Consider the following 12,081-nt stretch of genomic DNA (forward strand, 5'->3'; position numbering starts at 1 on the left):
TCACTGTGAATGTTTTCTGTACTCACTGATCACTTTTGAAATTGACAAGAAATTTCTGATCCTGTTTGTTATAGTTTAATTCACTGTGACTTACTTCCATGCAGCCACAGAGGTAATGGAAGCCAGTGTCGCAGTTGTAACGATCTTTCCGCCAAAAGCTCCGCCTATCCTTTTGATGTGACAGGTGACCCTGTTGGACGGGATGCCCAGCGTCTCCGCTATTGTGGTCTGAAGTCAGGAAAATGAGACAAAGCAAACGACAACAATCCACCTCACCTCTGATTTCTCTTTCAGCAGTGGTAGTGATGTTAATGAAAAGCTATCAACATTTTATGATCAATGTCAGTCTAAAAATAACACATTCATGAGATGATGATGCATCATGAACTCTCTTCTGTCTCTTTATTGAAGAAATGAATAGAAATCTTAGAACATATTTACAAAGGATGTCCCCATCTGATCTCAAAGGTCAGTATCAGGGTCAATCAAGACTTTTTTTTTTAACTGTGAGGTCACAGGACCTTTGACATTTGACCACCAAACTCTAATCAGTTCATCGTTAAGTTCAAGTGAGCATTTGTGCCAAATTTGAGGAAATTACCTCAAAGTGTTCTTGAGATATCATGTACACAAGAATGAGATGGACACAAGGTCACAGTGACTTTTGACCACCAAAATCTAAACAGTTCATTGCTGAGCCCAAGTGGACGTATGTGCCATATTTGAGGAAATTCCCTCAAAGTGTTCTTGAGATAACGCTTTCACAAGAGTGAGATGTATGCAAGGTCACAGTGACCTTTAACCACCAAAATCTGATCAGTTCATCATTGAGTCCAAGTGGACGTTTGTGCCACATTTGAAAAGGAAAAAAAATCCCTCAAGGTGTTCTTGAGATATCACGTTCACAAGAATGAGACGGATGCAAGGTCACAGGACCTTTGACATTTGACTACCAAAATCTAATCAGTTTATCGTTAAGTTCAAGTGAACATTTGTGCCAAATTTGAGGAAATTCCCCAAAGTGTTTTTGAGATATCATGTACACAAGAATGAGATGGACACAAGGTCACAGTGACCTTTGACCACATCAATCTAATAAGTTTGGTGCTGAGTCCAAGTGGACGTTTGTGCCAAATTTGAGGAAATTCCCTCAAAGTGTTCTTGAGATATCATGTACACAAAAATGAGATGGACACAAGGTCACAGTGACTTCTGACCACCAAAAAATAATCAGTTCGTCGCTGAGTCCAAGTGGATGTTTGTGCCACATTTGAAAAGAAAAAAAAATCCCTCAAGGTGTTCTTGAGATATCACGTTCACAAGAATAAGATGGACGCAAGGTCACAGTGACCTTTGACGACATCAATCTAATAAGTTTGGTGCTGAGTCCAAGTGGACGTTTGTGCCAAATTTGAAAAGAAAAAAAATCCCTTGAGGTGTTCTTGAGATATCATGTTCATAAGAGTGACACGTACGCAAGGTCACAGTGACCTTCAACCGCCAAAATCTGATCAGTTTGTCACTGAGTCCAAGTGGACGTTTGTGCCAAATTTGAAAAGAAAAAAAAATCCCTTGAGGTGTTCTTGAGATATCACGTTCACAAGAATAAGACGGACGCAAGGTCACAGTGACCTTTGACCACATCAATCTAATAAGAGAATGGGACAGACGTACGAACGGACAACCTGAAAACATAATGCCTCTGGCCAAGACTATCACCAACGCGGAGGCATAAAAACATTACAGCTAGGATGCAGGTACGTCTTTTTCATACACATACACTAAGCATACACTGGATTGATTCTAATAACTTAAAAGTACTTGAAGTGAGCACTGTGCAGCTGTTTTATCTAGGACAAAACAAGTGACTTATTATCGGCAGACACTCAGTATTAAATTCTATGGATCAGGACTGGGGAAAAACAACTTTACTATGAAAGTATCTGTGTACCTGAGTTAACGTCGGCCACTGGGTGGAGACGTAAGCTCTGAACTCCTTCTCCTCACCAACAGGAACAACCAGCATGCTCTGGGTCTCCATGTAGAAATGCTCCTGGCCACCCATCCGAAACTCTCCTGAGGAAATGATTACGAAAACCATTGGACGAACGAAAAAAGTCTGGTTCTGTTTTATATATATGGGATCAGTCATAGTACAAAATTTTTCAGGTCTCAGGTCTGAGACAAAAGTCACCAAATTTCACTCATTCCTCAAACACACTTTACCTTCATGAACCTGATCAACAGTTTGAAAGGCTTTGGTCACATCTCCTCTCTCAATCCTCCTCTGAGGCTCAAAGAAAGACGACCTCTCAATGGCTTCCTGTCACAGCGAGAAACACAATAAGAAGCCGCAATGTCAACTCACGCACATTTTACTTGCAGGAAGTGTTAAGTCCAAACTTTCAAGCACGCTTAAAGGACAACTTCTGCATTTTTCAACCTGGACCCTGTTTCCCTGTGTAAACTGGTCAAAGAGACACAGGTCACGGGGGCAGCAGGCCAAGCAAAGCACCCCAGACGTCCCTCTCCCCGGCAACGCTTTCCAGCTCCTCCTGGGGGAGCCGAGGCGTTCAAAGGCCAGATGAGATATGTAGTCCCTCCAGTGTGTTCTGGGTCTGCCCCGAGGCCTCCCTTCAGTGGGACATGCCCGGAACACTTCCAACAGGAGGCACCCAGAAGGATGCCCGAACCACCTCAACTGACCCCTTTCGTCATGAAGAGGCAGTGGCTCTAGTCCGAGCTTCTGACCCTACCTCTAAGGAAACTCATTTCGGCCACTTGTATACACGATCTCATTCTTTCGGTCACTACCCGGAGCACATGACCATAGGTGAGGAAGATTATTCACTGGATTTCAATACTATGGATGAGGCTCTTGAATTTGACTGCCGCCCGTACGTATGTGGAAAAATGTGGCATTTCCGACCAGTGCTGTCAAAATGAGGAGCTACACTTCATCAACTATCTTCAGCGGACATGGACACACTGAAGTTTTGGCTCGTTGTGCTACAAATGGATCCAAACACTCCTGTCTACACTGTGAATGCAGACCTGTTCACATCAGTCTCTTTGACGAATTTACACAAGGAAATAGGGTCCCAGTTAAAAAATGCCGAAGTTGTCCTTTAACATCTGGAGCAAGTATCCAAAAAACAGCATCTTGTGCTAGATTAGTTTAATGACAGTAACAGCTGGACTTCACAGACCTCTTGGGTGAAAACCGGGGCAGGCAGGTCCTCATAGCTGATCTTCACAGCTGCTGCTCCTTGTCTAGCGTGTACCCTCGTATCAGCGACCACCGCACATATCATCTGGCCGACGCAGGACACCTACAAAGGAACCAGTTATAGACACTGGTGACGGGGACGTAGCTTTCACCAGAGCCTTAAATTCAAAGGTCTTTACCATAACTAAGTCAGAATGAACAGCAACAGAAATAATACTGTTAGAAAGGGAAATCAGAACCCTCGTTTGACTGCAAAAGACCTGCAGGAAGATTTCTCAGTCTCTGGAGTGGTGGTGCACTGTTCTAGTCATCGGAAGAAAACTGTCCAACTGTTAAACACGAGGGTGGATGGATGATACTTTGGGCTGACCAGGGGTGCCCAAACTTTTGTGTGTATTTGCATATACATACACACACCATAAAAAAGGGATGTGCATGCACTCATACTCTACCTCGGTTTCGGCAAATAGCTCCTCATCATAACCAAACATCTTCTGAACTTTCTGCCCAGGAATATCTTTGGCCCTGATGACATCGACAACACCGGGAACCTGCAGAGCCTCGCTCACATCCAGCCCGCTGTTGGATGAAACAAACATTTAACACCGGTTGTGTAGTCAAACAAAGAGTCGGTCAGAGATCATCTTCCTTTCCCTTACATGATTTTAGCATGCGCACGAGAGCTGGTGACCAGAGCCAGGAAGAGCTCACCATCCGTTCTCGGGATGTCATCACAGTACACGGCCTCACCTGTGGCCTGGCTGATGGCAGAGCGATGCATGACGGGGCGCCCCACTGGGTCCTGGTCACTCTGGTCCTTTGACACATGCTGGAGAAGAAGAGGTAGTCAGGTATTTTCCCTGCAAATAAACCTTGTTTACTGCTATTTTTTTTGCAGTGGGTGTTTCATCAAACTGTGAAAATGCTTTGATATTTTCTGACCTGGAACTCCTGCAGGCTGGGTTGGATCTCTCTGGGTAAAGGGTGGACCGGCATCTTCTCAGGAAGCTCATCTGTAATCACGTTCTACGCACAGAAACTCTTTATAAATCTCTAAAAATGTATGTTTGAGGCAAATAAACCAATGCAATGTCTTTTTGTTTTTAATCAGTGCCTTCTCCTACCATTTCCCTGAGTTTCTGCAGGACTTCCAGGTAGAATTTGAAGAGGAAGCTGAGAGTCAAAGAGCGGCGAAACTCCACCTTTCCTCCAGGAGCCGAGGGAGGAAGGACCAACTCGTCCAGGAGGACGTCATAGGCCTGGCTGAGGGTCTCATCATCCCAAGGCCTGAAGGAAACACTCGCTGCTAATGCCTGTTTGCTTTTATTTTATCTATACTGAAAATCAAGATGCTTTCTGGTTTCAGTTTACCTAGTGGACAGAAGAAACACAGAACAAAGACAAGGACGAAAAAGAAAAGAAAGAAAGAGGAAGGAGGAAAAGAAGGAATGGAAGAGGTTGGTAAGGAACTAGAATTACCGCCTTGTGGTTGTAAGCCTCCACAAAAAAGTCACAGACGATCTATACAATCAGCACAGTTTCAAGAGAGTGTCACCGACGTTGACATTGAGTAATGGCCAGAAAAGTTTTTTATGCAGAACATCATGATGTCACAGTCAAGCTGACCTTTGACCTTTTGGATATAAAATGTCAACACGTCGTTATTTTATCCTGTTAGACATTTGTATGATGTTTAGTCAAAATCAGCACAAGAATTCCTAAGTTATGGCCAAAAACATGCTTTGTGAGGTCACAGTGACCTTGACCTTTGACCACCAAAATCTAATCAGTTAATTGTTGAGTCAAAGCGGACTTTTGTGCCAGATTTGAGATAATTACCTTAAGGCGTCCCTGAGATATTGCGTTCCCAATAATAAGACGAACACAAGGTCAGCGTGACCTTGACCACTGACCACCAAATTCTCACCAGTTCATCCTTGAGTCCAAGTGGACATTTGTGCCAAATCTGAGGAACTTCCCTCAAGGTGTTCATGAGATATTAGGTTCTGGAGAATGAGACAGACAGATGGTTACAGTGACCTTTGACAACCAAAATGTAATCAGTTCATCGTTGAGTCCAGGTGGACATTTGTGCCAATTTGGGGAAATTCCCTTAAGCCGTTCTTGACATGTTATATTCCAGAGAATGATTTCTTGAGTTAAGGCCAAAACATGTTTTGTGAGGTAAAACCTTGACCTTCGACAACCAACTTCTAGTCAGTACATTTTTGACTCCAAGTAAACTTTTGTGCCAATTTGAGGAAAATTCCTTCAAGGCCTTCTTAAGATATCGCGTCCACGAGAATAAGATGAATGGGGTCACAGTGACCTTGACCACTGACCGCCAAATCAGTTTCCACGTGAACGTTTGTGCCTAATTTGAAGAAATTTTCTACAAGTGTTCTTGAGCTACTGCGTTCATGAGAATGAGACGGATGCAAGGTCACAGTGACCTTGACCTTTGACTACTAAAATATAATCAGTTCATTGTTCAGTCCAAGTGGCTATTTATACCAAATGTGAGGAAATTCCCTCAAGGCATTCTTAAGTTATCATGTTGACGAGAATGAGATGGACAGATGGACAACCCGGAAACATTATGCTGCCGGCCTCGGCTGTCAATGCGTGGAAGTATAAAAAGGAAGGCAGGAAGGAATGAGAGAAGGAAGGAAGGTGGAGAGGAAAGGAAAGTTTATAGGACAAAAGGACGGACATGGACACAAAGGAAACAGAAAGACGGAATAAGGCAGTAGCTAGGAAATTATAAAAGACAAGAAGCAGAAAGCAAATGAATAGCAAGGAATGAAAAATTAAAGATGGAATAAAGGAACTAAAGAAAGTTATGTAAAAGAAAATACTGCTGATCCACTTCTAATCTAAAGGACAGCAAAACTAAAACACTGATGAGACTAAACTGACCTTGTGGTGATAGCTGCGCAGGTTTTGGTGGCACTAACGGTGGTCGGTCCCATTCCCCCATAGTAAATACTGACGTCCTGAACCACTCTGGACCCCTCTGAGAAAAACACTCTCATCCCCGTCGTCACTGTGGAGAAGGAGCTCTCCTTCCTCGGAGCCTGGCGGAAAGCTCGAACAAACTCTCCCTGCAGAGCAGACAGCGTAGTAATCAAGTAATTACAGTAAATGTTTCACCATTTTATCAACTGGTCTAAACAGGACAGAATGCCTACTTTGGTGACGTTCGGACAAACTGCGGATGATTTATGGCCAAAATTGGAGTCAGGACAATGCACTTGTTTGGAATATCTTTAAGATGCAATGAGATATCAAGAAGCTTTTGATAACTTTTAATAAGCTTGGTCCAATTATGATTCACAGAAAATTTAGTAACAATCGGACCTATGATTTAGGAGCTTTAGCCAGGCGGACGTCAATGGTTCTTGAATCGTTTTGTAGAGAGCACTGTGTGTCGAATTTCAAGTCAATGGGACTCATGGTGTGAGGGGGGTGGCCTTTTTCAAAACTGCATTTTTACACCTTAATCAAAGCGCCCCCATCTGGCCAATTGGGCTTACATTTGCTGAGCAGCATTAAGGCTTGAAACCTCAAGAATAAATTGTAAAGGGGAGCAATCTGAGAAAGAATCTTTGTACCTTTCTGGAGAAGGGAATGAAGACAGAAAGAACAATTTCCTCTGGCTTCAGGATGTTTTTTCCAAAGCTCACGAAGAAGTCTTGATTCAGGGGAACCTCTTGTCTTCCTCCTGGTGGATTCAGGCAGAATGGTTTGTTAATCAGAACTGAGGAAGACTAAACACGTTTGACATAAATCTACATTTTCAACAACGGAGATACCCCCAGAAGATGTCACAGAGTTTGTAAACCACATTTTAAAATATCCTAATCAACTTACCATTCGAAACAACGCTGACTTTGCAGTTCCCAGCAGCCAAAACAGGGTTCAGGTCTGAGTTTGGGTACGCACTCATGATGTTGCCCCCAAGAGACTGAATATGCAAAAGCAAGAATAAACACAATCTTCTTGTAGGATTTCATCTGGATTCTTGTAAATCCATGGACTAATATTTCAAACAACTTAAGTCTCTCTCTCTCTCTCTCTCTCTCTCTCTCTCATTGTGTCATGCGGATTACTGTTAATTTATTATGCTGATCTGTTCTGTACGACATCTATTGCACGTCTGTCCGTCCTGGAAGAGGGATCCCTCCTCAGTTGCTCTTCCTGAGGTTTCTACCGTTTTTTTTCCCTGTTAAAGGGGTTTTTTTGGGGAGTTTTTCCTTATCCGCTGCGAGGGTCATAAGGACAGAGGGATGTCGTATGCTGTAAAGCCCTGTGAGGCAAATTGTGATTTGTGATATTGGGCTTTATAAATAAAATTGATTGATTGATTGATTGATTGATTAAGTCAAACATCTGTAGAAGAGTTGGAAAGGAGTCTGCTTACAGCAACGTTACGGATCTGCTGGCTTCCCACGTTCCCCAGCTGTTGGATCAGGGCTCTGAACAGTTCAGTCTTCTCTTCCGTAACCTGAGGAACCAGGTTCTCCAAATGAGACCGAACCTCTGTAAGACTGCAGCCCGCTCCTACCCAAACACCTGCAGACAAGCCAGTATGTTAACCAACAAAGCTGCACGCTTGGTGTTGTACTTTCTTTTCGTACATGTCACAGATATTAAAAAGTTGCACAGGAGTTTAAAAATCCCTGGCTGTCGATGACAAATGCAGAAATCTTTCGCACTTGCAGGCAGAATGATTGTCTGTGCGATTAAATCACATCAAAATGGAAACTACCGAGGGAGTTTACCCACCCTGTGGTGTCTGAGTGACCTCAAACAGCTCCGTGACTCTGGTTGGAGATATGATCAGTGGATACAGGATGCCTTTGAATTTTAAATCTGGACCTTCAATAAAAAGCAGAAAGACCTGAGTATCATTAAAATTGGATAACTAAAGCAATAGTATATCAGTCAATCAATTTATTTGTCAGGTGACATCACACAGGGTACAACACCAGTAAAAGCTTGTGCATAGCCCTTCTTTGCCTCCTTTACTGCTCCTTACATTGGACAAGTTCATCAATCAATAGCCCTTTTTAGATAGGAATTGTCAGTCGGCGATTCTCTCATAAGTCGGCCCGTTCTTCACCGTCCCCGTCATCTGACGGTTAATGGCCTCTTCGTTTGCGAGGACAAGGAGGGCGCGCAATTCCTTGTCTCCCCAGTTGCTCATCTTTNAACGCTCGCAGCTTGCCGGCAAAACAGCCCAACATTCGCGGAAAATCTGGCAGTGTAAAAGGGGCTACTGTCTCAATACCACACAAGATCCAGTATATAAAGACATTTACAGGGCATTTATAAAATCTGGGGTTCCCCAGGGTTCAATTCTTGGACCTTTGTTGTTTAGTCTTTTTATGCTGCCACTGGTAAACACCATCAGAGAACACGGGATTTATGCCTCATTTCCACTTATGTATGTGGCTGGTGTCTGTAGATCCGTAAATATACAGATGTAGCCTCTAGTGTCCAACACAAGGAAGTGCAAGTTCATGTGCAAGTGTATCGCGATATTTTGCGTGGCAATATTGTATCGACACACAGATGCAAAGTATCAACCTTTAATTATCCTTAATTTTTGCAAATACACATTTTAATACAACTTTTGGTCTTTTGGAAATAATTTTCAGTTGGAAAAAAGGTAATAAATTGCAATATATTATGTCACAATACTATAATATCGCAACATTGTGATAATATCGTATCGTGAGTCCTCTGGCAATTCCCACCCCTAATCAATGTTTCAGTTTTATGAAAAGAGCAGCAGAAACTGGGCGAATGAACTTTACAGCTGACCTATGTTGGTGTTTCCCATGACCAGCGGAGCTTTAGGGTTCCTGGTCTTGAGCTGGACCAGCTCCTCCAGGGAGGCCGGGGACACCCAGCTCATCCTCTCCCCATGAAAGGTGAGCGTTTGTGGGTTCGCTGTTTCTGCCATCAGCTGTGGAGGAAGTGCCATTTTAATATTGCAATTACGATTAAAAGTACTTTGTAGCATCAAGAAGGAGTATGATCAAAATATAGCACAGTTTTTTTTGCATAATATGTTATAAGCAATGAAAAATGTAAAAAGAAAAACGTATGTGAGTTAACACAGTGTGCAGGAACGTCTTGCTGCATGTAACAACATCTCGTGACTTACAATGAGCTCAGGGGGGAAGATGAGCTCCTGTGTCGGGTCCAGTGGCAGAAAATCTTCCTTGTCAAACAACTGTGGCTTTCCCTGGGGCACATTACGGGAGCATGAAGAGGTGGAAAACAAGCACAGAAATGAGATACATCATGGCGTGACATTAGGAATGGTGTGTGAAGTGAAATAAAAGATGAAATCTCGCCCAGCTAAACCTCAAAATGTCTGAGGAGGGTGCGACACGTAAAGTCGAGGGACAATGACACAACATGGAAGAAAAAAGTAACACAAGAACGACTAAATAGAAAATGAACTGAACTCACATGATCTGGTTCCTCAGTGATTTCCTGTCTGTTGAGGCAACAGTCTGCAGATCCATTGGCTTGGCAGCAGTTGGCTTCCTGTTGGGATTAAATAACATTAATATGTTTGTTATGGTGTTCTCTGTTTTGCCATCAGATCTGAAACTCAACGAGGAACAGGGAGGAGGAGAGAGATCTGTGGTGTCAAGACAACAACCTCTCCTTAAAACTCCAGTGTGTAGGATTTAGAGGGATATATTGGCAGAAATAAATATCATATAATAAGTATGTTTTCTTTTGTGTATTATCACCTAAAAATAACCCGAATGCTAACTGCTTTATTCAGTGTTTTTACCAGTTTGAATCATTGGGTCTGTTTATTTTGCCTACATGAAATAAGTACATTTATCCTTGAATGTCTTTTTGTTTGTGGACACCAGCCACCCAGCACATGATCTGTTCTCCTTCCCTCAGGTAAACCTAAAGAGGACCAGAGCTCGAACAGGCTGCCTCAAAGACAGCTGTGACTCCCGTTAGATTACTGAACAGTAAGCACTTTAAATTACAGTGTTGGAATGTTGTGGGATTTCTTATTGTTGTCTTTTATTTATTCTTATTTAATTGTAAAGATTTAATATGTAACTTTTACACCCAAGGATTTTAGTCATCAGATGTCTGGATCTAAGTTATCAGAGAAATAAGCTGAGCAACGCTAGCGCCTGCGATTCCAAACAGCATCGGAAAAATCGCTGATTTTTAACATGAAACAACTTTACTCAGTGTTTTTACCGGTTTGAATCAGCAGGTCTGTTTGTTTTGGAGAGGAGGAGACCTCTGGGGGTAATTCGGCTCCTGGCAAAAACCTCCTAAATGTCTGGATCCTTAGTTTTCAGAGAAATGAGCTGAGCAAACATTAACGGCAAATTGGCTCCAGGCCCTGCCAAGCTGAACAGCATTGGGAAAACGCTGATTTTTAACACGAAACTGCATTACTCAATGTTTTTACCAGTTTGACTCAACAGGTCTGTTTGTTTTGGAGAGGAGGAGACCTCTGGGGGTAATTCGGCTCCTGGCAAACACCTCCTGAACGTCTGGATCTTAAGTTAGCAGAGAAATAAGCTGAGCAACGTTAGCAGCAATTTTGCCCCAGCCGCTGCCATGCCAAACAGCATTGGAAAATCGCTGATTTTTAACATGAAACTGCATTACTCAGTGTTTTTACCAGTTTGACTAAACAGGTCTGTTTGTTTTCAAGAGGAGGAGACCTCTGCAGGTAATTCGGCTCATGCTATAAACCTGAATAATGAACACTAAAGGAATTCTAACAGGGAAAAACTGACCGCAATGACGTCACTGCTCCATTTATTGTTCTGATTTAAAGACCTCTAATGGCAGAAAATTACGCATTGTACATTTAAGGGCTGGGAGGACCAGGGCAGATACATTTCATTGCATGTGCCTGCACAAAATGTACCTTTTACTGTCAACAAACTTGAACTTGACTCATGCCTTGTGACAATACCCAGCTCTACAAACAGGTTAAGGTACGATAGGTCATAAGCAAATCAGATCACTGATTTTATGTTTTTAACTGTGTAACTTTCATTGGTTGTAGAGGTGAGCTTTGTACCTGACAGAAGGTCCTGCAGCCGTCGACGATTGGACGATATCCAGTGCAGCGACACAGATTACCTGAGAAGCCACAACACACAACGAGGGCGTGTAAGGACAATGTGCAAGAATTAGTTAATAATCACTCAGTGTGTCCACATGCATTTAAATAACTGGACTATAACCAGAATAAGACTAGAAATAATTTGTTATATGCACACTAAAATACAAAAAAGCAAGACAGAGCACACAAAGTGCAATTTGTTTCATGCCATAAACATTTATTACTTCTCGTTGTGACATAACTCTAGACTTTATAGTAGATGACGTAATAGATTTCATAAAAAACAAGCAAACAAACCAGCTAGAGCTTGTGTGATGTCCTCCATGGTGGGCCGAGGCTTGTTCCTCAGCAGAGAGTACATGGACATCACCATCCCTGGAGTGCAGAAGCCACACTGGGAGCCATGAGCCTTCGCTATTCGCTCCTATGAACACAACATCCATAGTTTAGGGCCTGATTTATGGCTTTAATTTCTTCTTTGGCGAGCTGCGTTCTTGCATTAAACAGGAAGTTGTGTTGGAGCTGTGCATCTGAGGGAATTCAAAATTGTTCTTAAACTTTGGGGAATGGAGGCATCAAGTGTGCAAACTGACACCAAACAACTGCAGTTCCTTGAATGGCCACTTGAGGCTGACTAAATGGGTGACAACTGACTGATCAGTCAACACCCTGGAAGACTCAGGTCTCAGGGGACGTCCTCAGGTTGGCAATG

At 42.8% G+C, this 12,081-nt stretch overlaps 1 protein-coding gene across 3 annotated transcripts in view; it reads right to left on the minus strand.

Moving 5' to 3' along the window:
• The window catches only part of aox6 (aldehyde oxidase 6), a 29,436-nt gene that overhangs the window by 10,355 nt on the left and 7,000 nt on the right, over window positions 1–12,081 (minus strand). For all 3 annotated transcript variants that reach the window (XR_007571170.1, XM_050064192.1, XM_050064193.1), the window contains 18 exons: window positions 11,667–11,793; window positions 11,325–11,386; window positions 9,716–9,793; window positions 9,405–9,485; window positions 9,059–9,203; window positions 8,018–8,110; window positions 7,653–7,804; window positions 7,103–7,196; window positions 6,844–6,953; window positions 6,149–6,333; window positions 4,354–4,516; window positions 4,172–4,255; window positions 3,889–4,058; window positions 3,682–3,808; window positions 3,210–3,332; window positions 2,227–2,323; window positions 1,952–2,076; window positions 95–228 (listed from right to left, as the gene is read on the minus strand). Coding sequence is in view for 2 of the 3 variants with exons in the window: in XM_050064192.1 (XP_049920149.1) it covers window positions 95–228; window positions 1,952–2,076; window positions 2,227–2,323; window positions 3,210–3,332; window positions 3,682–3,808; window positions 3,889–4,058; window positions 4,172–4,255; window positions 4,354–4,516; window positions 6,149–6,333; window positions 6,844–6,953; window positions 7,103–7,196; window positions 7,653–7,804; window positions 8,018–8,110; window positions 9,059–9,203; window positions 9,405–9,485; window positions 9,716–9,793; window positions 11,325–11,386; window positions 11,667–11,793 (2,150 nt within the window). In the remaining variant the exon portion in view is untranslated. The remainder of the gene's footprint in view (window positions 1–94; window positions 229–1,951; window positions 2,077–2,226; window positions 2,324–3,209; window positions 3,333–3,681; window positions 3,809–3,888; window positions 4,059–4,171; window positions 4,256–4,353; window positions 4,517–6,148; window positions 6,334–6,843; window positions 6,954–7,102; window positions 7,197–7,652; window positions 7,805–8,017; window positions 8,111–9,058; window positions 9,204–9,404; window positions 9,486–9,715; window positions 9,794–11,324; window positions 11,387–11,666; window positions 11,794–12,081) is intronic.

This window comes from Epinephelus moara, chromosome 16, assembly GCF_006386435.1.
Source record: "Epinephelus moara isolate mb chromosome 16, YSFRI_EMoa_1.0, whole genome shotgun sequence".
Taxonomy (NCBI): domain Eukaryota; kingdom Metazoa; phylum Chordata; class Actinopteri; order Perciformes; family Serranidae; genus Epinephelus; species Epinephelus moara.